We start from the raw sequence: 26,291 nt of genomic DNA, 5'->3' as shown, positions 1-26,291 counted from the left end.
AACAGCAAAACTGCCAGAAAACAAACAAACAAACAAAAAAAGTCATGGTGGACTTTGAATTTTCAATGACTCTTTGAATTCTGCTGAGGCATTTAATGCAGGGCACACTGTAATTCACCTCCTGGGATTCCACACACCCTAACCCTGTATTCTCAGTCACTGCTAGATATGTGAGGGAGGACATCCACAGCATAGGATCTGACATGAGTAGTTCAGGATTCTAGTTTTAATTGTAGCAAAAAGTGATATAAAAGCAAAAATACTATTTTTTAAACAACAGATTAAGGAACAGGATAAAGGAGGCTTAACTTGTTGGAACTTCAATCCAAAGTGTACCTCAGTTTTCAGGATTAGGCCTGCTAAATACTATCTTGAAGAAATATAAAATCTATTCAAGTATCTTAGAGCTCAAATATTCACCTAAACTTAATTCTTTCTTAAATAAACTACAGATCCAGTTGTAAACACAGACCAGACTAACAGAGAAACCAGGTGTGTGTGGTTCAGGTGACCCATAAAAACAGATCTTATCTAAATAAACCACCTGTTCCCCCACCAAAATCAAATGTAACAGTTTGCCTCTCTTTAAATTTGATTCTCAGCATCTCAAAAATGAGGTCTCCAGAGAAAAACCTTGCATTCACGTCCAGTGAGACTGCCTCAACTGACAGAAGTAACAGTGACTTAGCAGCCTGAGGGACCAGATCCTGCTCCTGAGTCAGAGGCACAAGCCACTGTCTTTGGCTGAAGGTGGGAGCTGTGGCAGCCCCTGTGCCCAGCCCTGGGTGCAGATCCACCACCAGCCCTCTGTGCATCCAGACCCATCATCCAGCCCTGGGTGCATCCAGACCCATCACCCAGCCCTGGGTGCAGACCCATCATCCAGCCCTGGGTGCATCCAGACCCATCACCCAGCCCTGGGTGCAGACCCATCATCCAGCCCTGGGTGCATCCAGACCCATCACCCAGCTCTGTGTGCAGATCCATCACCCAGCCCCTGCTCACCCCACAGAGCTGGGCATATGCTGATCCATTTTGCCATTTTTGGAAGCACCAGCCAGAAATCCCAGCAGAAGCTCCAGCCCTGTGCTGAGTGGCAGTGGGGAATCCCTGCCCGCTCCTCACTCCCTGACTTCAGAGACTGGCAAGGAAAATGTGCAAGAGGTTTTAATTTATTCTGTAATTTACACGTTCTGTGTATGTGAATTAGGTTCACCCTGTACTTGAGTCAAACAATGCCATCTCAGCTGGTTGATTATTTTTTCTTACTGATAGAGAACATCCTAACCAAAGGCTATAATGACTACTAGGGTGATGAATAGCTTAAGCAGATAATAGTCTAAAATTCTGTACATTAAAAAAAGTTCTAGCACTAGATATTTCTCCAGCATCTAAAAAGCACAATAAAAGGAGCACACTGCAATCACACAGGCTGTGCAATCCTCCTGGAAAAAGAATGTTTGTAGAAGTTCCTGTTCAGTTCCCTTACTTGAATTCACAGGTCACATAGCATTGCACCTTCCTCTTAAACACTACTGCTAGAAAAAGCAATATTATTGGAGCTGGAAAAGGAGGCACTTCCTTAAAAAGCCAGCAAAGCATTTTACTACAGAACTTGATTAAAGGATGGCGAACACTTTGGCTGCTTCTTGAACACATCAACAGAAGGTATGAGAGAAACAAATACTACCTTGCGATTAAATATTAGCATTTTCCCTCACAGGGGAGGCAAAACACAAACAGGAGTGCTCTGTCTAAACAGAGAGGGGACGGGAGACCAACAGGTACCCTTCAGGAGCTTCGGGTTATTTGAGCCGAGTTGGTTTTCCGCCCCGAAGGCTCTGGCAGGCTGCGGAGCTCCCCCGCCCCACCGCAGCGAGCTCCTCCCGGCTGCGGAGCGCCGCATGCGGGCCCCCGCACCCCCAGCCCCGCACCCAGCGGGTCAAGCCAGCAGGCAGAACACACCAATACATTTCCATCAGCACAAGATGGCAACCAGCACTTCTTCCGGCAGAGCAGCTGGATGCTTTTTATTTTTGCCTTAGAGAGGAGGGGGATTGTTGAAAAGGAATCCCGAGTAGGTTTTCCTTTGGGTTTTTTGTTTTCCTTTTTTTTTAAATGGCATGAAGACAAATGTCTCCGGTAGTAATGCCGGAGGAAAGGCGAGGCAGCCCGCACAGCCCCCAGCTCACGCACACACACCGTGGTCATCAACTTGGCGAAGTTGGCCGTGCCGGGGCGCGGTGCCCAGCCAGCCCCACTCCCCCGGCAAAGGGGGATGCCCCAGCTGCCCCAGTCCCCCGCGACCCCCTCCAGCGGGGATGCAGGCACCAAGCGGGGCGAGGGCAGCAGGCAGAGCCCCCTCTGCTGCGCCCCGGCCAGCCCAGCCCAGCGGCGGGGGCTCCGCGCCCAGCGGGTCTGGCAGCGCCCAGCCGAGCAGCGAGCCCCGACACTTACTTACAGTCACTGGAGGCGCCAGCAGCAGCCACTTACCAGCATGTTCCCTTGCATTTTAGCCGTTTGAAACATTGCCTTTTCCTTCATTTTTGCCGTGTGTGTGCGTGCGTGTGCTGTTCCCCGAGAGTTACTTAATCCAGCGGCTGGATCACTTTAGTGAAGAACTGGCGTGCACTTGCGATGGCTCTTTTTGGTGTGGAGTGGAGGGGACTACGAGCAGCGGAGGGGGAGGGTGCCTGCTTTCTATCTTTTCCTTCCCCACCCTTTTCAATATATATTTTTCCTTTCGGCGTAAAAAAAAAAAAAAAAAAAAAAAAAAAGGAAAAAAAAAAAAGGCAATAAAAATAAAGCAGCCGCTGTGAGAGACGAGGCGAGGCAGGAGCAGCGGGGGCACCCAGCTCTGTCACCACCCGGATCCCGGCTTTGCCCTGCGGGAGCCGGCGGGGCGGGGTGGGCAGGAGGGAGCCGCACACACGCCCCCCGCCCCGGCCATGCCCGGCCGCCGCCCCGGGCCCGGGCGGTCCCGCCGAGCCGAGCCCACCCCGCGGACCCCTCGCAGAAAAAGGGAGGGTGGGGGGCAGTAAATAAAAAAGCAGGGAGCTGGAATAAGCGGAGGGGCGGTCGCCCCCTCCGCTTGCCGTGCCCGGCTGGCCGCTCTCCCGGGGGGGGTTCCACACGCTTTTTACAACAGGAGCCGGGGAGGGTGTGCGGAGAGGAGCCGCCTCCTCGTTAACTGTTCAGCGGCTGAGCCGAGCGGCCCCGGCCAGGCCAGGCTGGTGCAGCAGGGTGCGGAATAGCGGAATAGCGGAATAAAGGAATAGCGGAATAGCGCGGCGCTGCCGCGGGAGCGGGGGATGCTCGGCGCGTTTCCATGGCTGCGCCCCGACCCGCATCCCCCCGACCCGCATCCCCGACCCGCATCCCCGACCCGCAGGACGCTGTGGGGCCATGGGGAGCTTCCAGGCACTCGTCCCAAGCCAGGGTTTGGGACCCGAGGCGAGCCCCTCCGCACGCCGTAGGAATGGGCTGGAGGATTTTCCCCACTCGGGAAATCCAAAGCCAAGGGCACTGCCCGCGCCGGGCTGCGGCTGGACCCGTGCTGGCCAGAGCGGGTTCCCCAGGTGTCACTGCAGTGCCCCACAGGTGGCTGGTGCTCTCCTGCTGTCCTTGTGACAACGTGCTCCCTCCTCGCCTTGTGCAGCTTTCCAGGGACAGAGCCTCGCCACACATCCCAGAGGTTTACACCTCAGCTTGCACACAGAAAAAAAAAAAAAAAAAAAAAAAAAATCCTTGTGGAGTGTGTTCTCTTTTGTGTCTCCCTGATGCACCAGAAGTAATTACATTTCAGGAGAATTAGGTGCCCATCGATTTCACAGGAACAGGGCTGCTTTGCGTGCTGCTCATTTAAAAGGAGAGAAGAAACTGAGAAGTGATTTGCTTAATATCTGAGAGGGGAAACCAAGAAGAAATAGGAGAAACTCTTCTTATCATCCAAGGTTTAACCAAGCCAATGGCTAAACCAACAGCTCTCTTTCTTCTTTTTTTAAATTTTTTTTTATTTTTTTTTTATTTTTCCAGCCAGGGAACTGCAGGTATATCCATGCATCCTTATTTTATGCTCATCTGTAGCACTTTGAACTCTGATCCTTCACAGTTTGCAGCATCTTCATAGGCAATGGGTGTTCACTAGAAATAGGACACAACCTGTGCAATCTCATAGTGTTGTTCGCACTCAAGTTTTCTTTAAGCCGCCAGCTGTTGAAAGATATTTAAATGCAAAATATCACCCAAGACATTAAGCAGGTATCTCATAAATGGTGGCAACAGGAGAAGTGAGACTCCAAGACACTTGTGGGAAGTGCCAATGCCAGGTGATGCTGGTACCTTTGAGGATTACCTGTGGGAGTTTTGTTTGACAAAAATGCCACCCTTCACTTGAAGTTCTTGACTATTCTCTCCCTTGTCTTTATTTGGGAATAGCTTGTACCTCCTACAAGGTGCATTTTGGGCAGAAATTCTTCATTATGTTCCTCAAACTCTGGTCCTGATTTCTTCACTTTGATTTTGGTGTTTTGTCAGGCAGCTCTAGCTCCATCTCAGTTTTTATCCTTAGATGTTTAAATTATGTACAAATACAAAATATACCTGTACTGCACTGTTAGTAGCTCCATTTGCCTCCTGCATTACTTCAAACACTTATAGAAGTATTTACCATACATTGAACTCTGGCAGTAGTGAGGTTTTGGATATTTTTACCTCAGCTTTGTCATAATGCAGTTGCAGTGTTTATCTCTTATTTTCATTTCATATTTAATTTATGCACTATTGGCATAAAAGTAGCAATTATCTTGATTAAAACAGATTTGTTTAAAGTTGTGATTACTGGCAAAATTCTTAGTTTACCACTGACAATATCCAGGGCTTTTTCTTTTATTAAACATCAACCAGGGTCCATTTGGCTGGAATTTATACATTACTGTGTTTCCACTTCTGCCATTGAATCTGACCCTATAATCCAGAGAATTCCAGAAACAGGAAACAAAAGCGTTTTGCAGTGTTGTGCAAAATGACACTGATAATGTTGAGGCAAAACTGCCAAACACGTTACAAGAGAGAATTCTTGTTTACAGCTTTTAATTCAAATTTTCTGACTCATTTGACACTTTGAGAAAAGATGTAGGGAAAACTCTGATAAGTTTTATGACCAGTGTCCACCCTTGGAAGTTTCCAAAGCTGAGTGGATAAAGCCCTGGTAATCCTGGTCTGATGTGAGATAAGGTCACCTTATTCTGAGCAGGAGGTTGGGCAAGAGACTCCCTGAGGCCTCTTCCAGCCCAAAGGATCACAGCACCCCAGACAGAGTGACCCTTCTAGTTACAGATCAAAATGCCTCTTTAACAAATGACTTGTCTCTTGCTTTCTAAGATGATTCCAAAACTGCATCCCTCGTGTTCCCAGACACTTCAGGTGATGCTGATCATGACCTTGGCTGGTAATTTTCACTCCTGAGCTGCTTTTTCTTGGCTGATGGAACAGCTAAGACTTGGTCTCAGATCTGTAAGGGCTGCAGATTTGTACCTCAGGCTGTGGGCAGGTGATTCTGTTGCAAACAGTCAATGGCACAGTCCTTCAGATTTGGGACTTTTAGGGCAGCTACAAGTGATACCACCACATTATTCCCTCAAGTGCATTAATCTGACTGGACTCCCTGTCATCCACCATTCAGGCACCTTTTGAGCTTTTCCTCTTGATGGATATTCTCCATGTCATTTTAATGGAAATTCGCTGGAGCTGCAACAAACACTCTCACTGAACAAGGAATCAAGTTTTTTATCATTAGGAAGTGACATGGTGAATGCAGAAAGATGATCTGATCTTTCTTCCACGTTTTTGTAGGGAACATATTTTTTTGCTTCCTTTGAGTGATGTGGAAGGACATGAAAACCACCCTGGGACCCAAAGTAGCAGTATGATTTAAGTAGCTAAAAAGCCTCCATATTTAAGACCAGAGATCTAGCCTAGGAAACCTCAATAAAACATGAAAATATTCCTTCATCATATCAGGCTTTTTCTCAGAGGGAAAATGTAAAAATTCTTTTTTTTTCTTTTTTTTTGCATTCCTTGGTTTAGTCCCAGTGCACCTCCTTTGCAAATCAATTTACTTTTGATATTTGATATGAATGTGAGAAGGTTTGGCCCAGACTCAGCTGCATCTTAACAGCAAGGTCTGAAGTAAAACCCCTGTATAAGAAGGTTTTTTATTGCATTTATCTGTCCATTTGTATCTAAGGCATATAACAGGAGGAAAACCCTGGGAAATCAGAAAGTTTTCATTTTAAATCTGGTCTAAAGATGGCCTCTGTACCTCAGGTACTATGACAAAAACAACATGGCATTTTCTTCTGGAAATATTTTTATAGGCCATTTTGAGAAAATGTGCTTTTCTTACATCTCTCACAGAATGAGACCTAGGAAAAAAAAAAATAAAGCCTCATAGATATTCTATTCTTTGTGGGTTTCAGTACTCTGAGGCTGACTTTCTTTATCTGAGAAGGAACACAGTCTACAATGCTTACATCCTATTCACAATACTTTATTTAAAGCCATGTTGATAAGAGACTAGGAGAATTTATTCTATCAAATAAAACCCATTCAATGCATTTGATGCTGGCTCTCCTCACTCTCCAAACAAGCCTAGGAACAGTCCTTCTGAATAGAAGGAAAGAATTAATTTCACAAAATATTAGCTGGCTGCAGAGCACAGACTTTCATTTTTTCAGTATTTTGAAGGAAAAATCTTTCAAGGATGTGAGACCACAGACAAATACAACAGCTGTTGTATTAAGAGTCAATTCTAAGAGCATCAGGATTCCACTTCCTCTCCTTAATTTAAGGTTACTTTTTACTGTCTCCAATAAAAGTATTTGGGTTTCCAAAATATAACAAATGGCTTTTGTGAGGGTCCTGTCTTCTACCTGTGAGTTTGATGCCACAAGCCTATGCCCAGGCTTCTGTCCAACCTAATTTCAAGACTGTGTTCTCTAAGATTGGGCTAAGCCATATTACTCTTTTGCTCTGAGTTCTCCCCATCCTCTGCATCCCATCAGATCCAGGTCCCCCAGCACATTTTGACTGTTTGTCATTTGATTAATCTTCTTCCCTTCACTGGGGCACAGTCTGAGCTGAGCAGGGGGGGAGGCTGCTTTTTCTGTCAAGCATCCACTTGGTGACTTCCAGGAAAAATGCTGAGGGGAATCCATCCCAAATGCTTGAGATCAGACAATAACTCAGAATGGAGGGACCTCAGGAAGTCTCCACCCCAGTCTCCTCCTGAAGCTTTGAGCTCAGACCAGGTTGCTCAGAGCTTTGCCATGCCTTGAAACCCTGCAGGAATTGGGATTGCACCCACTAGACACCCTGTTCTAATTGCTGACAGTTCTCACAGGGATAAAGGTTTTCCATACATTCAGTCTGAACTTTTCTTGTTTCAACTTGTGCTTGTTGTTTCTCATCCTCCTGACACACCTCGCTGTGAAGAGCTTGGTTCCATCTTCTCAAAAACCTCTCCAAAATGTTGGAAAGCAGCTGCCCCCCAAACCCATCTCTTCTCCAGGCTGAGCCAGCTCAGCCTCCTTGCAAGTGTTAATTATTCCAGCCCCTGACCATCCTGGGGGCTTTCTGCTGAACTTACTCCAATTTATATCAGTCCTGTAGTGAGGCCCCAAAACTGAACCACAGATGTGGTCTGATGAGTGCCAAGAAAATGAAACAACAGCTGAGGCAAAGATAATCTCTAGTACTTGCTTTGTTATTAAATTATAATATTCAAGAGGAAGAGGATTGGTGGGATCGCAAATGAAATGGTTGAGTGTTACACTGTGCAATCTTAAATAAGCCAGAAACAGCTTCAGTAATAGTAAATATATTCCATAAGAGTATTTAGTAATGCATCACTGAAAAAAAACCTCAGAGAATTGCAGCAAGGAACAATTTTTTCTTCTTAAGTGGAATAATTTTGAGAATTTCATTGCTCAAGCCAAGCTACATGTCTCTTCTGAGAAATCTTCACTCCTAATATTCTAAAACTTTGCTCAAGTATTTACAGCTTCTAGTCTTGTCTTCTAAGGAAGTCTTGGCTTGTCTTCCAGAGAAGAAATTGGAAGAGAAAGATAAAGTAAATACACTGCTAAATAAATTTAAAATTTACTTCTGAGTATCACTAATTCTTTAAGAGATTAGAATAATCATGGAGCAGCTGCTGTTAAAAAGTTAATATTTGCTAGCTCTTACTGCATGAGGGTGTTTAAGCCATCTTTGTTAACATGAATGTGAGAGTCTAAAAAAAAAGATTATATTATCTCAGACAGCATCCTCTGTATCCTGAAGAAAAAGTGAATATGACACCTCTGAATTTTAGAATTTTATATATTTAGATTAATTTTTAATTAATTCTTCGATTTTTGTTGGCTTACTATGAACCTGTTCTCCACCCTATTCTTTTGACAGCATGATCATTCACTTCTCATCTCTTGCAGTTTAATATTGGACTTTAAAACTTCAAATGTTCAGGGAGTTTGCAGTAGAACAGCTGAGCATTGTACTCTTTGAGAAAAGACTGATATGTTCCTGTGACACCAACAGAAAAGTGTTTTCCCAAGGGTATAATTGGACAGTTTATTCCTCATGTACCAGTTACCCAGGGGAAACACCAGTCCAAACTGGCACAAAGTTTCCTCCTAAAACAAGCAGCAGATGAACTCTACTGTGCCCAAGCATGAAGAGATGTTGACAGCTGCAGGAGGGCAAAATCTGGAGGATTTCTACTAGAAATATAGATTCTCCCTTAAGGCTTCTTGTTTTTTCACATTTTCAGCTTTTAAACTTCATTAATAAAAGCTAAAAATACACAGAGTTCAAATAATGTTCCATGAATGAAATTGAAGTTGCTAAGGGACTCAGAGTAGGAGGAAAAGCATTCAGAATATGATTTCTGCATCATGTCTGGGTGTATGAAATTTAAATGCATGGGGATGCTAGGAAAATCTGGGCAACATCATTAGAATCATTAGTAGCAACAGGAAAATGCTAATAAGAAGCATTGTGGGACTTTGTTTTTCGGGCAAGTACCACTTCTAGTTAATCAGAGCTAAAGTTTTCTTATACTTCAAAAACCAAAAGTCCTGCTGTAGAATGAGATACTCCTCATTAATCTCCTCCAGCAAGTATCCTCATCCTTAAATGCACTCTGGATTTCCATCTGGACTTCACCAATTCCAGTGCCTAGCAAATGGATCCCATTGTGTTTGCTAAATTAAGAGTATCCTGTGCCACCAAGCTTCTCCCAATACAAGTGGAGACTGCAGAGCTTAAAAAACAAAGGCATAAATCCACACAAAAGCCTAACTAGAATACAGTATGCTGAAAACAACATATGTGCTAAGGTTTTCTCATTACCACTGAAATGAAAATATAGACAGACTTGTGGTAAATATTTGAAAGTTTGTTATGCAACAGATTTTATCCTCTGAAACAAGTTTCATTTTATTTCAATACCATTCTGACAGTCTACATTTTTTAATCACAATTATGTTGAGAATGCAAAAAGCATCAAAATCTCCTTCACTCAAGTGTTCACTCCTGGCAGTGATTCCAGCCAAGTTGGAAAGATACCAAAACCACAAATCCCAGAACCAAGAAGGATCTCACATATTGCCAAGAAAATGCCAAGCACTAAGAGCCAAGGAGGCTCATGCCATGGAAATCAGCACAAGTCCTGCCACTGAAGCCACAGCTGCAGCCAGGGTTTAGCCATAAATTTTCCTTCAACACCACCAAGTCAAGCTCTACTGGTATAAAATAGCACAGTTCCCACTCAAGCCAAGCAGAAAAAACTGTGCCCACAAAGGAACCTTCTGTTTAGCCCTAGTGATGGCACTTTGCTCAGAAGACATTCTGCCTTTGGTATATGTTATTTCACTCTCCCAATGCATTAGTCCTGCAGATAACTTATTTTGTGAATATCAATGGATTTCTATTTAATTTGTGAAGCTGTAGAGGATCTTTTAGGTAGATAATTTAATGCTTGCCAACTTCCATTAATTTTTAACTAGGCTTTCTAGCCTGGAAGACATACTGAAACATTCTCATTTCAGATCAGGTGGGTCTATCTTTTGATTAAAGAGCCAATTTTTTTTTCTTTCATTGTGATATGGATGATTAAATTTCTCTGCTAATTATCTGTATCACCTCAGAACACCCTGTGCCTGACATAAGATATTTCAACAAAATAAGACTACATTTAATTGCATTACTCCTTTTCTTAATGATGAGAGGTTGATATAAGCCTGTCAATTCACTTTGAGTTCTTCTCCACCTTGAGGGCAAAGATAATGTTTTTTGCTCTTGGATGATGTTCCTACAACACCAGCAGATATTATTTTCTGTACTTTGTAGTGGAATTTCAGTGGAATTTTAGTACATTAGGTGACTAAATATTGCTGTATAGAAATTTTAACACACAGTTTATTCTTTTTAGGTGTATTTAATAAGCTAATTTCTTAATTTTTTTAGGCCAGGTACCTAGTTTCCTTCCTTTAAAGAAATTGATATCATGCCTACAAGTCATCTTCTTGTCTGTTGGTGTGGAACAATTGCTAGGATGGTGTTTTGGAGTTCTCCAAAGTCAAAGATTTAGTTAATCTGTTGTGACAATCACTCAATTTTAATTATTTGAGTTTATGAAAATGAAAACTCTCTAGATTTTAGGGCCTTCACTTTATCACATTTATAAAACATTGGAGCAAGCAGGTCCCTGACATCTATCCAATAATATAAAATATTACTATAGAATTGTTTTTCCAGTGTTAGTAAGATGGATAGAGACCAACAGCTTATATATGAATGTTTAAAATATTTAGGAAGAATAGTCAAGTATCTAATTACTTTTGTCAGTTTTCAACTATAAATCAAGATATATAGAATGCAAATGTTAATTTACATCAAAATTTTTCCTTCAGTTAAAGACAGTGCTGCCTAATATGGAGGCAGAACTTTTCCTAATGGAATCAAAAGGAACTTTGGAAAAGTTGTTATTATTTTTCTTGATATTAGTTCAGGTTGCCAGCCTTGAGTTTAAACCTGCCTTGGACTTCATTTTGGCAAAGTTCTCTTTTACCTGGAATAATAAATTAATATATCCTGTCTATATCTTTCTAATGCACCTTATTCTGTCTAATTTAAACACAGTCATTTAAAGGTGGGGAAACAGATAAGTAAGGAAAAGAGTGTTCATTGCAACAAATGCATGGAAAGCAACAAACAAAAAGTTCTGGAAGTCCCATAAAAATAAGGATTATGCCATCCTTTACTTAAGAAGATACATAAATGGGTTATCAGGAAATTCAGCTGTTAAACATCATTATGGGGAGGTGAGAGGAACCTCTGGAGACTCTCAGTTAACTTAGGCCCAGTGTGTCCAAGTAGATAAATAAAAACACTGTTTTGGTTGAATACAGGGATGCAGAGCCCAGCTTTCAGGGCACTCTACAGGAAGGTATGAGCCTGGCTCAAAACTTTGGGATCCCTCCCTCTCTTTCCATGGAGTGACTGTCCAGGCAGCTCACCTGGCTCCTGAGTGACCACCCTGCATGGAAGGGGAACCAAAATTTGAGCCATCCCTTTGAAGAAAAACATTTTGTGCCTGGATTCTGGGGGAAAATGACATTTGCTGTGTGCTGCTCACTGGGGAGCCATTACAGCTCCTGTGATGGGAGCCACATTTACAGGGGAGAACAATTCCAGTTTTGTGGGTGCCACCACCTCCAGCAAGAACATTCCCCAGTTGATCCCAAAGCCAAGGATTTGAAGGATGTGTTTCCAGAGCAGCACTGAGCAAGGGATCCTGGCCAAGGCTGCTGGAAGGAGGAGATTTTGAGCTGCAGGCTTGGCCATGATGAAATGCAGGATGCTTGTCTGGAATTCAGTGTGGAGCCTCTCTGTGATTGCAGTGGGCTTTCATTATCTATTTTGTTTTCTATTTCAGTCTCAGTTGTTCTCTTTTTTTTTTTTTTTTTTTTTTTCTGAGGGAGAAGTAGGGTTCAATGGTTGGTTTGGCAAGAGGTTACGTACATATAATCTTTTGCATAACAAAATATAATTAGAAAATGTAAATATAACTTAACTCTATTACTGCACTGAACAATAAAATGACCACAACACAGGCTACTCTGGCACTCTGATAGTCCATCATTTAAATTACACACCACATCTCCATTAGACTGCCCTTTTCCACAGAATTCATCTTGCCTTGTTGCAGCTGAAAAACAAAACCAATTTATTAAACACCAATACAAATGAAGAGATGAAGTTCAATGTTTGGAATACAACAGAGATTAGAATCTCTTACAAACAAGAACATATTTTTATGCTGAAAATTTTAAAGAAAAAAACTATTCTTCATGAGTGATTTTGTTTTGAAATGCAGCTGTTTTACATCATGGGAGTTCATAAGACATTAACTCCTATGGGATAGATCCTTGGTTAACTGATCTTGGCTTTCAACTACTGGATTATTTTACCAGCTGTCTTATGCACATCATGGATATGGACAATGTGCCTTGCACAAGGAATGTTAACCACAAACAACAAGGGCATGAAAAGACAAAACCTGGTCACATGAGGGCAAAACCTTCTCCCTACATAAGCAAGGAAAAAATGTGAAAGTTTCTGTGGGAATTCTGGCCATGAAAACTTTTATCTATCAAAACCTGCAAATAGTGTCTAAAAACTGTTTAGTTTTAAAATAGATGATTAAGAATTTACTAAGAATTAAGAATTCACTCCTTTCCATTGAAACTGAGTCCTGTAAGCCCCCAACAACCAAGTGAAGTTTTACAGAGTGCTGGAAAAAAAATCAGGCTACTGTTTCTCACAAACTAATCTAAAATAAGCATTTTTTAAAATACCAAACTTGTAACCAAAACTTGTATATTTATAAGAAAATTTATTGACTTCTATAATACTTATCTGCAAGATGTTTTACCAACTGAATCCATCTCAATTGTCATTTATGAAGTTATTAAAAAAAAATTGCATGCAAGTAGAATCATTGCTTCCAAGGATGAATTAGTGGCAAATTCAAGATGTAAATAACATGTTTTGACCAATCCATTCTGTAAAAGGGCACAGAGATCAAGCACAGAGCAAAATGGGAAAAGTCAGAACAACATTACCACAGTGGCTCTGAAATGGAAACGTGTGGAGCAAAAGAAATCAAGGCCAGTGGAAGACTTGGAGCACCGAAGCAAGATGTGAGTGGAATTCAGACATTTGGGTCTAGAGATGAAATCATAACAATTTCAGCTCAGCCCACACCTCACTCTGGTACCTTTTCAGCCCCATTGGGGTTTGTGACCTGCACAATTGTCCTGGGTTCACACAGACCTGGAATATCCCAAGCAAGTGCCCTGAGCAGCCAGGGTGCAGCCACAGCTTTGGGGCCAGGTCTCCTCTCCTCAGCCCTTCCCATAAGGAAAGAGGTGGAGCCCCAAGAGCTCTAGGGCCAAGAGCTATAACACACATGCAGATACCCTTAGAAGTTGAGGAGAAGAGCTTGGAAGCAGCTTTCATGGAGAAAAAAAATGACATTGTTTTCTTGAAACTTTACTAAGAGACAAAATTTGTATTCCTGTGTCTGCTGTTGTAGTTAGAAGTGGATTGAGATCCTAACCCCAGGCAGCCACTCACTCATTTGTTTCCCATTCAGTTCCACACAAATCCTTGCTATCTCCTTGAAATTCAAGTGTTCTGTGTTTTTATAGAATAGAAAGAAAATAAATTCTGAACTCAAAACAGGTCTTATAAATCTGGGCCAAAGTCAGAGTGGAGCAATTTGATGTAACTTCAAATGCTGCATGAGATTGGTCATTATAGTTTTTATTCCTTTTACTTCCTCTTGAAAAAATAGTTGTGGTTTTTGGGTTTTTTTTTAATTAAATAAAAAGTAGGCAGTTTTTGGTACAAGAGGTAAAACTTCTCCCTAACCAGCTGTAACATGCAGTCTGTTAAAGCAGTTGCTCTGGTACTATTTACCTCTTTGCAAGAGAATTTGAAATCAAAAGTTCTTATGAGACAGGAGCTTGGAATATGTCTTGTGGTGCTCTCTTTCCTTTCTGATGTTCCTCAGGCTGCTCTTGCCTGTGCAATAAATGCTCCATCTATTCTGGTTTCAGCTGAGTCTGACTTTTGTGTGAATTTATGCGTCTATGAAGTGAATAAATTAGATGTGAGCTGAGATGAAGGAATGCAAGAGAAATTATTTTCTTTTCCTTATAACTCCCACAGATTAGTTCTAGCACCATAGCTATTGTTTTTTAAATTAAAAGTGGCAGACTACCAGTTGAGTTAACACAATACCTCTGTAATACTTAGAGAATGGGGTTCAGAGCTTGGCTCCTGCACAGGTAAATGTGGGTTTTTCTTCTTCTTTTGTGTGTTTGGTCTGAGTCCTCTACAAGAGATGCTGCACAACCTCCTGGCTGCTTTTGTGCAATGTGCTCAAGATCCAGGCCCCCTTCTCCCCCCATCTACTCCCAAACCCTTTTAAATGGCTTGTCTTCCAAGACAATCAACCTACCCTTCACATTTGCTTTCATTTTCCCAAACTGTTTTCCATGGCTTATCTCCATGTTCTTTATCAAAAGTATGTTTCCATTAAAGTAGCTCTACAGTGGTGTAGAGCTCAGTTCTCAGGCCTGAGCTAGCAACAAAGCCATTTGTGCAATTGTTTAGCATTTGCCTTGTAATGAAGTGGAAATTTGCGTGTTGCCCTGCAGACTGCACAGCTCCAGCCTGTAAATGTAAAGGGAACTAAAATGCTGTGACATTTTTATGAATACAGAAGCACTTAAGTAATGGATGTAAGTTTGTAAATCGTATTAATTACAGAGGGTTGATGCAGCACCAAAGAAAGATGGTTCAATGAAGATTTGTCATGTCTGCTGATATTGCTCTGTGGCCTCAGGCAAGACATGGGCTAGTTCTTGAAATGTCTATAAAGGACTCACTGTCTTCCACAGGGCTGAGTGCAGGGAGCAGCAAAAGCTCCTCAAGGAGAAGGAGCTGGGAGACACAGGGCACCACCCCACAGACCTGAGCAGGGCTGGGGTGACAAGAGCTCCATCCAGGTGAAACGGGGTGCCAGGTGCAGGTCTGTTCAGTGAGCTCCAGCAGGAGAGCAGCCTGAGACCAGCTACCACTGAGGAAGGTTTGGGGGTGCATCCAGGGAAGGAATGCCTGTCCAGCCAGAGCCAGGGCAGCAGGAGCCTGGGCTGGGCTCAGGGACACCTGCAATATAATTCAGGCTTGGACCCCTGAGCACAATCTTAAACAGAGCTCCTGGACATGGCCAGAGAGTGGGGATACAAGTGCAAGATGAGGCTGGTCAGGGAAATTCATGCCTATTGGTGTACTCACAATGCTGGAGTTAAGTGCCAAAAACTTATGAGGACCCAGATCTCAGCTTCTCTGTGCACCAATCCATGGAAAAATTAGGACACTACTAGCTCTATTCCAGGCTTATCATTAGGAAACAGGTTATGATGTTCAGGAATTGTCCTAAGAATATCACTTAAAAGCCAAAAGTTGTTATAGTCAAGGAAAGAGCTTTGCCAGCAATATTAAAACTGTTCAGGTCTTAACCTGCATGCCCTGTTCTTGAGTATCTACTAATTAAATGGGAAAAAATTACATCAATCAAATAACAGAATTTGCAGGTCTGCTTGCACCCAGCAACCTCCATCCAGATCCTCCAGTCACTGGACAGGATCCAGTGAGTTGCCTGCCACACTCAGCCTTGTTCACCCTTTCAAAGCACAGCTGTAGCATTTTCTCTCAGCTCCATTGCTGTTCTGTTCAGTTCCATTGTTTTTGGGATGTCAAAGAATCCTGAAGTCTTAAATTTCAGGATACATAATGTCTTGGTTTAGGGGTCTCATTCAGGATAAGACCTCCATGCAGTTCTACTCCAGCACAGAGGGGCTGGTTGGGAATGATTAAAAACCCCTCTACCCACAATCACAGGAAACCCCTACTGAGCAGAGCTGTTCTCTGTGCAATTATACCTCCTTCTGAGGGGTTTGCACCAGCTTCTGCCTTCAAACACATTTCCCAGTGCAACCAGATTGTGTCCAGTGTAAGACACCACAGCACACAGATCCCACAGAGACTGAGAGAGTGGCTGGGACCCTACAAGACATCAGTTACTGGGACAAATGCCTGGATTTGACTTTTTCTAAGGACATTCTGAAATCAAAGGCTGATGATGTAGACTTCCCTAGACTTCAATAGCAACCTCCATGGTCAGAGCAATCAGTGGGCTCTCCGTTGGTAGATTAACCCTCCTTTTCTGCTTATGCATCATTCAAATATCCATTTTTAAAAATAATTTCTTCCCAATCTTAAGCAGCTGACTCTCCTCTGGCTCTTTTGGAGGTGCTCCCCTTGCAATGAACTGTAGAGCCATGGGCACAGTAATTTCTCATACACTTTTCACCACTGATCATTTGTTGCCTACCCCATTTTTCCCAGGACTCTAACTCCAAATTTGATGGTGAAATAAACAGACAAATAAATCACCCAGACATAAATATCTTCCTGATTACCTGATTCTATTACCTGATGCTCTAAGAGATGCTGGTTTCCTCCTCACCTTCAAATTCAGTTTTGACTGTGGAGCAGCTCAGATAGTATTCAATCTCCATGCCTCTTTCAGGTTATCCATATATAAAACCAGCATGAAAACAGCAACCTGCTGGCTCTGGAAAACTATAGTGCTATTGGAAAGAGCTTTTTGAGTTTCAGGGGTTTTCACCACAACCTTCCAGCACACCGGGGTGCAGATACACAACTTCATAGAAAAAAATCCCTGAACCTTGTCAGCTCAACAGCTCTCAGCAGCTTTCTGGTTCACACTGCTGCCAGGGGATCCAGGGAAGAATAAGGGAGAGCTGTAAGAGGAGCCTTACAAATGCCATCATATGATCCTAACATGCTTTTGGCACTGCCAGAGGGACAGACAATAGTGCCCCACTGTGCTGTCTGGTCTTTTTTCAGTGCAGATAAAATCTGAAGACAGAGACAGAACAGAGATCTGCTGAGCAGTGTCCAGCCAGACGTTGATTTACTTTTCAGAACTAACATATTTTTGACAAAGTATTTCTGGTTATAAACAGAGCCTGGCAGACCTAAACATTATTAGCAAGAAAAATTTGAAGTGGTTTGTTGAGGCCAAGAAGCCTTCTTTACCAGCACACCTGAACAGAGGAAAACAACAAATGAGAAATTACATTAAAACAAAACAAAAAAAAAATACATTGACTAGTGCTTCAGCCACAAGAACAAGTCAACACAATTCTGTTCAGGTCAGAGAACTCATCCTGATTTAGATTAGATGAGCACCTGGCCTCATATACCTTATGATTCATCACACAGATTTAACTTTCGTGGGTATGAGCTCCTAACTCTGGGATTCCTCTTGCAGAGCTGATGTCAAATGCAGTCAGTCTGTCATAGATGTACATGTTTGTAACTATTATTTCAAGCACACACCAAATGAGCCTTGAAATCCCAGCACATACTTAGAATAAGGATGTAGTGTTGCCTCATGTCTTGATTGCAAGTAGATGCATCCACACTAAAAATGCTCAGTAAATATGTGGCAAGGAGCCTGACTGGCAGAGAAAGAGCAGGAGCTGCAGCCCCTCAGGGGCTGTTTCCTGACTATGAATGCAGCTTGCTGGAGATCCCAGGCCTTGCTAGAAACAAGCTGTCAGAGGTAAAAGAGCAGATCTGTTTGTGCAGATAGCTCCTGTCGATCAGTTTTTAGTTTATTCCTGATGTTCAGAATTACTCCCACTGCAGAAACTTTTCATCCAAAGAAAAATGCACCAAAACAACCCTGTTTGAAAGTAGCCCTGAGTAGAGACGTTTGTAAAAAGAACAATTCTTAGCAAAATAATTCAGGGAGCAGTTCACAGAGCAAAGATGACTGACTGGAAAGATGACACAAGTCTTGAGGATGAGGTGTGTATGTGTTATATCATTTAATGGGAAACTTCCTTGGGAATAACCAGAACCTAACATATCTGGCCAGTAATAAAACCAGTGATGTAATTTTGCAATCCAGTAGAGGGCAAACTCAGCCTATATATCCTCAAATTGCTCCTAAAACAGTGCACAGCTGATGTTCAGACATGTTTATCTTTCATTTGATAACCTACAAAGATATGCAGCAACCTACAGCACCAGAATTTATAAGTTGAAGCTGCTTCAATCATACCTATAATTCAGTGGTTCTTCAGACAAGTCAATGTTTATTACAAAATCAACAGACTGGTAAGGAACAACATACAGTTTGAATATTTTTCATTAGCGTTCTGTTTTGTCCCATTAATTCTAATATTTGATTAATCATTACTTTCACACCTATTTTCTAGAGTTTGCTCACATACACAACAGATAAATGAAGAATTCACCTCAGTGCTCTTAACGATACAGATCAGAACACCTGCTTCAAGCCCATTTGTTTTGAGCTAGCTAAAAGAGAAACATCTGCTTCAAACATGGGGTTGTGGGCTATGTGAAGAAACACAAGCATTTTTGGAGAGTATTTTCATGAAGAACCTCTTGCCCCTAGCACAAAATCATGCTGCTGTTATTGCACTTTGTCCATTGCCTTCCCAGCAATAACCTGATCCTGGCCAGAAGAGCTGAATGGTTAATTTCTGTTTCTCAAAGTCTGTTTCACAAGTGTGCCTTTCCCTTTCAGGTGAACTTACTCCCCAGCAGTCTTACAACTCAAGACTCTTGAGTTTTACTTGAAAAGCTGCCACTGGCCTGATGGGCAAACCTTGAGTGAAAAGGCTTCTCTGTTACTGCAATAAGGCAAACTGGCAGCCTATATAAAGTGCTGAGATGAAAAACACTGAATTCATGCCTGAATTTTGGGGAATGCCACTATTACTATGAGCAGCCTCACTCATTAGTCTCCCTCCTGCAGAAAGCTGAGCAACATGGCTCAGACCAGCCAACCACTTATGCTTTCATTTTGACCTAGAGTGAATGTCCTCACACTAAAATTTCAGCACATTATTAAACATAATAATGGCCTAGTGACAGTGTGCTCAGTAGGACCCATATTTCTGTTGGTTCTTCAGAAACCATCAGTGATGTCCTCTCTTGGGAGTCTCTTATCTCCTCTGGGACCTTTAGGGAGATAATGAGGGGATGCACTCATGCATGTAAAGCACACATACAAACATGCATAAACACCATTTACTCTCAGGCAAATGCAGGAATATCCACCTGAAATCAGCTCATTTCCACAAGAACAGACCCAACACAACCCATTTCAGTTGTGATGCTTTCAGCAAATCCATCTCATGTTCTGCCCATCTGCTGCCCTTCCTAATCTAAATGAGCCATGTGTCATTAATTAACCTTTAACATCATTGATTTTCTTGGGGATACCAACCTGCCTGTCTGAATCTGCCATCCAATCCATCAGCACCTTAAATTGACACCACTAAGACTTTTGTCTCCTCCCTTCCCCAGTTAGCAGCAGCTGCCTTCCCTCATGCCTCCCACAAAACAGATGTTGTTCCCTGAAGATGTCTAACAGAGACATCAAAAATCTGAAAGGTAACACAAAGGAAAAAGAAAAGAGACAAAAGAATGTAATCAGCACAAATACCTAAATCGTTTTCCAGATGAGAAAAAGGCTGCTGCAGGGCTCAGTATCAGCCCAGTTTTCTTTTCTGCCCTTTCAGTGTGAAGTCTAATTAAGAAGAAATGCCTAATGAGAAGATTAACCTCCTAGACACAGAAATGGACCAATATCTACCCATCTGCTCTCCAGAAAAATGTATATAATGGAATCAAAACTCTTCATCCCAGAAAAAATGCTGCACCAGAGCAGGAGTCACACAATCTCTTCCTCATGGATGAGTTTTCTGCAGAACAAAGGACCTCAAAACCATATTTTTACATTTTACATCTAAAAATAAAAAGAAGTAAGGCTTGACACTTATTTGACTGTGTATAGGTAGATAACAAGAGATGTGGCTCCAGGAAAGAGCAATAAGGGACAGGTAAATGCAAGTCAAAGGAGGAATTGAAAAAGGAAAGTACCAAGGAAAGTTCCTGTGCAAGCAGAGCAGCAGACACCTTCAGGGAAACACCCCCATGGCTCTGCTGAGAGCTGTGCCATTCCTGCAGCAATTCCTGGGGCTGACAGGATCAGTTAATAACTGAGACAATGTGGGTCACGAGCAAAAGTCCTCATAGCCAGAAACTGGACCACATCCAGTACAGCCAACAGAACATTTCTCATGAAGAAAATTGAATTCCTCTTATAACATGAATTCCTAGAGAGGCTAATGATTAAATACTGCTAGTGGCTGGGCTTTATGCAATATCAAAAAGAATAATATTTATGGTTTCACATATTCACTAAAGAGAAAAAAACAACTTAGATGGGGTATGGACAACTTAACACAGTTTCTCATAAAACAGAAATTCACTATTTTTGTTTATTTTTTTTTATTTGAGTGTATTGAATCTTTCCTGTTCATCTTACAACCATCTCAATCCTTTTCTATTTTGCAGTATTAATTTTACATGCATTAGCAATTTCTGTTATTGTAAACACCACAGTGAAGGAAGATGATATTGAAGAATTAGAGCCTTATTTTAATATTAGACTGAGTTGGCAAAGATCCCAATTTGGAGCACTTCTCAGTGGGTCACAGGGAAGCTCCCCACTAGGATCACCAGACAAATAAATCCCAGAGTTGTCTGTTAATCTCTACACACAGATGTAAACTTGGCCCACCACTGGTGAAGAGGTTCCACACGAGGCACAAACAAAAGAACATCCGTCTGTCCATTCTCATCTCCTCTGGTTCAGTGCTGAACCCCAAACTCCCTGCTAGTTTCTTCAAGAGGTGCCTGGTTTAATTCTGACTCTGGCTGATGTGAACTGCTCACCACAGCACAGCTTCTCAAGGAGGAAGGACTACACTAGAAACCAAACACTGCTTGACAATGGAAGAGGGAATGGTGGGAGGTTCTCCTGCAGGAGCTGAGGCACATAGCCCAAAACCACCATTTTTGCAGTGACTTTTAAAAATTTACTTTTCCAGCAAGGCTCTGAGTATATTTCACTGTCAAAGATCTTAACATTTTAACAGATTTATTTCATTTACCTACTTCAGAGACACACATGACAGGATGATGCTTTCCAAGAAGACAAGCACTAGACGAATAAGACAGCTACTGTAGTGAACTCTGGCTGTGAATTTAATTCTCCTGTTTGACACAGGCACACTTGCTGAACAGTCTGTGCCAGAGATGCATGTTTAAGCAGGGCACTAAATCAATATTTACCATAATTTTGAAAGACATCTGAGCACAGCCTGGGAGCAAAGACAACACTTGATGAATAACCATCAGTGAAACATGGGGCTCTAAAACTTTCCAGATAATAAACTGCTCACAGGGCACTGGATGCCAAAGACAGTTAAATCCATATTATAAGCAGCCAGACCTGGGTAATGCTTTTTTAGCCTTCTGTGCTGTGTTCTCAACTACAAAACTTGTGTGCCACAATAATTCAGTTTCTATCATGAAATGAACTGTCTATATCCTGTGACTCACCTGGGCTCTGCCAGCCTGTCTTCTCCCAGTCTTTGCACCCTCACTTCTTAGAGACAGTTTTTGAACTGCCCTTTCCAAAACCCTCTGCAGTTCTCCACAAGGGGAATCATCTCAAGAAAGGCACTTCTCCAACTGCCAAGCCAGTTTTTGGTACTCAGTGGCATCTGGATGGACCCTCTGGTGCCAAAATCTGGCTGAGCAGAACTGATGTCAAAATCTGGAGAAGCTTATTCCTCCATAGCATAAAAATATGGAAAAGGAGTTCATTCCAGTTTTACTGATGGAAGTAGGGAATTCTGAATTTGAAAAAAAAAAAACCCCAACATTTAATTTCTCACTAACACAAAATTCTAAAGGGAAATAAAAAGTCTGTCAAGCTACAGGAAAGTTTCAAGTCAGAAGTGTTTCAATGAAATATGAGTTATAAATAGACAAAGGATGAACAGAAATACAAAATGTTTTGACTATGACAGCTGAAACAAAATTAATCAAATGGTAAAGTAAAACCAAAATATTTTCTATATTTAAGTGAAAGAACTCTGACACAATTAATTTATATTCATTCTCCATTTAAACTTGCATTAAAACTGAAACCAATTTGTTCCTGCAAAAATGTGCCTACTTTGATTAAGCTGTATTTCCTGATGGTTGTTAAATTTGAAATGCTTTTGATCATCTCTAATTGAGAGATCTCTAAAAGTCTAGAAACTGCTCAAAACAGAGAGTATTTTAGATGAGAGAGAAAGATGTGACTAGATGTCTGTAGGTATGTCAAATGGACATTTGATGACAACTTGTGTCAGGAATATGAAGAAAGAAAGGAATAACACGTTTTCAGAAATATTTGTGAAATATTTTATATTCCTTCTCATTAACTCCTACACATTGAATTATTTTTCTCACCTGAAGCACCAGGTTTTAGGCCTCTGCTTGAGTCTTACTTTACCAGTGAGGCCCATAAATGTCACATTTCTTAGTATAAAGAGATGAGCATGTTGAGAATTTGTGTAACTGAATTAATAAATCTGTGTTATTCCTTTTTTTGCATCTCCCCAAAAAAAAAGCTATGTGCTTCATTTAGGCTCTGGCTTTTCAAAGGCTTTCACAGTTGCTTAAGCTGAAGCAGATGAATGTATATTTCTAAATGTTACATTCATTTTCAAAAGATGTATATTTTTTGAAGTGAAATCGATACCCAAATCTCTGCAGCACTGAAGCATCAGGGTGTGAACTCCCTGAAACTATCTTCATATGGATCTCACACACTGCTGTCAGCATCTTTGGTTCTTGCTCTAAATCCAACATTCCAAAGAATGGAAGGGAACTGCACCTTTTGTTTCACAAAACATGAAGCCAGTCCCCAGCTTGGATTTACTCAAAGTGGCCTCCATGCCCTGCTGCTGGCATGCTGCATGTCCCAAAGCACATGGCACATCCTTTCACAGCTTCCCAACCCTTTCTGGGCAAGGGCAGTGCTCTGGCCACCAACCTGCACTGGGACAGGGGGAGCCTCAGGTCAGAGACCCAGTGCAATGCAGAACCATGAAACAGCTCCTGCCCTGGCACAGCTGCATGAGGAGAAGGGGCAGAAAAGGGAAACATCCTTCCAAAATCTACTGAAGCCATGTGGCCACATGGATGCAAAATTTCCCCTATTTCTCCCTCTGAATTTACCTCAGATCCTAAAAAGAGAACAGTGGTCTAAAAATCTGCTTGGGAGGAGAAAATATCAACCACGAGTGTCAAATAACCCTAAACTTATAGATAAGGATAGTGGAGAAAAGCAACACTTTTCTAGGGCGTGAAATGAGTTTTCTTTTGCTTTTGAAATAAACTCAGAATTATATAAATGCTGCCAAAAATAGAGAATGCTGCCACCTCTTCTATTGGAGGTATATTTCCTATTTTTAATGCAGATTATTTCTTCTCTATGGGATCTTGAATAAAGATGACTGCTGTTATTTTCAATTATTTGTATTTGTCACTACACACACAGAGGTGAAACAAATCCAAGTAAGATCAGGTTCTGAGGAGAATGATGATCACACCAACACTGAGCCTGTGCTAGGAGAAAAGAGAAGCCTGTCTTGTTCAGCCTAGTGAAACAAAAGCCCAGAGGGGATGTGAATGTTGTCTATAAATACATCAAGGAATACAATAAGAGAGGAAACAGAGCTATTTAAGCTAAAGGACAACATTGGCACAAGAACAATTGGATACAAACTGGCCATGAATAAATTGAGGCTGAAAATTAGAAGAACGTTTCAAAGCAACAGAGAAGTGAGGCTCTTGAACAATTTCCCCGTGGGAGTAATGGTAGTAAATGACCTAATTTGTTCTAAGATGGATCAGCTAATTAGTTTATGAAAGGGTTTATCTGTCAGAAGCTGACTATGGTAAGGGGCTGGCCTCAGCCCCAGATGCCCTTTCCAGCCCCACATTTCTAAGTAATTTAAGCTATTAATCCAGTTCTTTATTGAATGACATCTCATGCTGTTTTCTAAATCCAAATTTATTTTTTTCCTGAGTGATTCCATTATGCAATGCCACTGAGAGGTGCACATTACCTTCCAAACACCAAAACAATGTCCCTGCTTGCAGGAGTTCTGATTTGTTTTTTCACATTAAGCACAAGCAAAGTGGTGTTCAGATGTTCAGAGCACAAGGGGTGGAGATGGTAGAAAAAGGTAAGCCAAGGCAAGAGCAGCATCCTTGTAAAAATGCTTTTGACGGAAACAAACCATGACCTAAAAGTCTTAATCTTAACATTTCTATCTTGCTTCATCTTTTATACACCAAGCATTGAGCGTTTCAATCTGATTTAAGCAAAGTTGTGAACTAAGGTGGTTCATAAATTTCTGAGTGAAGGAGATGGAGATAAGTGGCCCCCTGGAGGACAGGGGCTGTTCTTGATTACTCATTTCTGGCTGTTCACCATTTCCAGATACCTGAGAAGTCAGATCCTGCCTATTATTTGGTAACATTTTTTACTTGGTACCCTATAAAATCCCCTTGCTGTACCAGCCCCAGCCTTGATAAGTTCTGATGTTTCTGTGAAGGTGTACAGAGAAGAATACAGCTACACCTAGTCCATGTCCTTCTCATCCTACACACTAACAGAGATTTTTTAAATTATTTGGGAGGTTTTAGTTTGTTTTGGTGTTCAGTATTTGTTTTTGTTTTGGTTTGGTTTTTTATAATTTTTATTTTAAAGAATGGAAACATAGTTTGGTCACTTGAATGACTATTTTACCAAAACATGATTCTGTTCATTTCCCAAAACACTTTCCAATGCAGAGAATTTTATGATGTAGGCAGGTTTGGTGAGAAATCTTGAAGAGGAGGATGGTGCACTCTTGCACATTACTTCCCTCAGGGTGCAGCCTCTCACTGTTTTCAGGGTTTGAGAGGAGAAGGTTTGGAGTTTTTTGGGGGGTAGGTTTTTTGTTAGGGGGGGAGGAAGTTGTTTTGTTTTATTTTTAGTTGGCCTTTGTTTTATTTGGCATTTCTTTCTTAGTTTGGCTTTTGTTTTAAGGCCTTTCAGAGAAAATTGAAAATTCATATTTTGTGAGTTCAGGTACTACCAAAAAATCAACAGATGCAGTGATTAAGGGCAGAAGAAAACTGCACTTCATAAACAGGGTTATTATGGGGCAAGGATAGTCTATTGTCTAAATGTGATCCTGGTACTTTGGGTTTTGTAAAATGAAATTGCACAATTGAAAACTGGCTGCAATGCTGTGTTAAATTTTTTAACAAAGTTTTTAAATAGTGGGGGTTTTCAAGTTGTGGGGTTTTTATTCATATAAACCACTGGAGAGTGAACTTCAATATTTCCAGTTAAATTGTGAAAGGGGTGGAATAGCTACATCCTTAAAGGATACATGTAAAGGATATAATCTTTCTTGCAGCCAATTGTCACATAATGTCCAACTAACCAAGCAGGTGACCTCCAGTTTTAAAAACACCAATGAACATCCTGAATTATGAGTACGACCCCACCATGATCTCAGCCCAGGACACTTTGTGCCTACTGAGCTATAAAAAGGAGGCCAGCCTAGGGACAAACACTAAAAGACAAGACATCAAAATTCATTCCCATTTCCTCCTGCACCGCTTCAGACCCTACAATCAGTGGCAATCCTGCCAGCCTTTACTGGGACACTCAATTTTGTGGCATCCTGTTTGTGCATCAACCACAACATGGTCAACCCAGTGTGAAACACAAAAACCATGGCTCAGAACAGCTGGTTTTGCTACCATTTTGCACAGTTATATCTATGTAAAAAGATAAAACAACCCACTGAACATCTTCTGTGCAGAGCCCAAGCAGCAGAACTCCAGGCATCCAGCTGCATCCTTGCTCCTCCAAAACAGGGAGCAGATGTTGGCAGCCCACTGGGAACCTTCTTAGCCTCTGCTGTGGCTGGAGCTGTGCCCAAACACTTCTGAGGGCACCAGGAAAACTGTGCCAACAGCTCTGCAAAGAGACTGGCACCATGGACAGCCACAGCCAGCTGGCAGGTCCTGCCCTGGCCCTGGGCAGTTCAATGCTCAGTACAAGTATATCAGGAATTTCAGAGGGAAGTGAGACCCCTGTAGTCATACAGGAGTTTTTGGTT

General features: G+C 41.8%; 1 protein-coding gene across 2 annotated transcripts in view; it reads right to left on the bottom strand.

The window, feature by feature from the left end:
- Positions 1–26,291, bottom strand: part of DPP6 (dipeptidyl peptidase like 6) — a 524,565-nt gene that overhangs the window by 463,299 nt on the left and 34,975 nt on the right. The window contains exon 1 of one of the 2 annotated variants that reach the window (XM_079300904.1): positions 2,494–2,892. The exons of the other annotated variant lie outside the window; for it this stretch is intronic. Within the exon in view, the coding sequence (XP_079157030.1) occupies positions 2,494–2,544 (51 nt within the window). The 5' untranslated portion in view covers positions 2,545–2,892. Of the gene's footprint in view, positions 1–2,493; positions 2,893–26,291 lie in introns of those variants that run through there. 2 annotated transcript variants of the gene reach the window in all.

This window comes from Erithacus rubecula, assembly GCF_903797595.1.
Source record: "Erithacus rubecula genome assembly, chromosome: 3".
Lineage (NCBI taxonomy): Eukaryota > Metazoa > Chordata > Aves > Passeriformes > Muscicapidae > Erithacus > Erithacus rubecula.
This window is presented reverse-complemented; position numbering and strand designations above follow the sequence as displayed.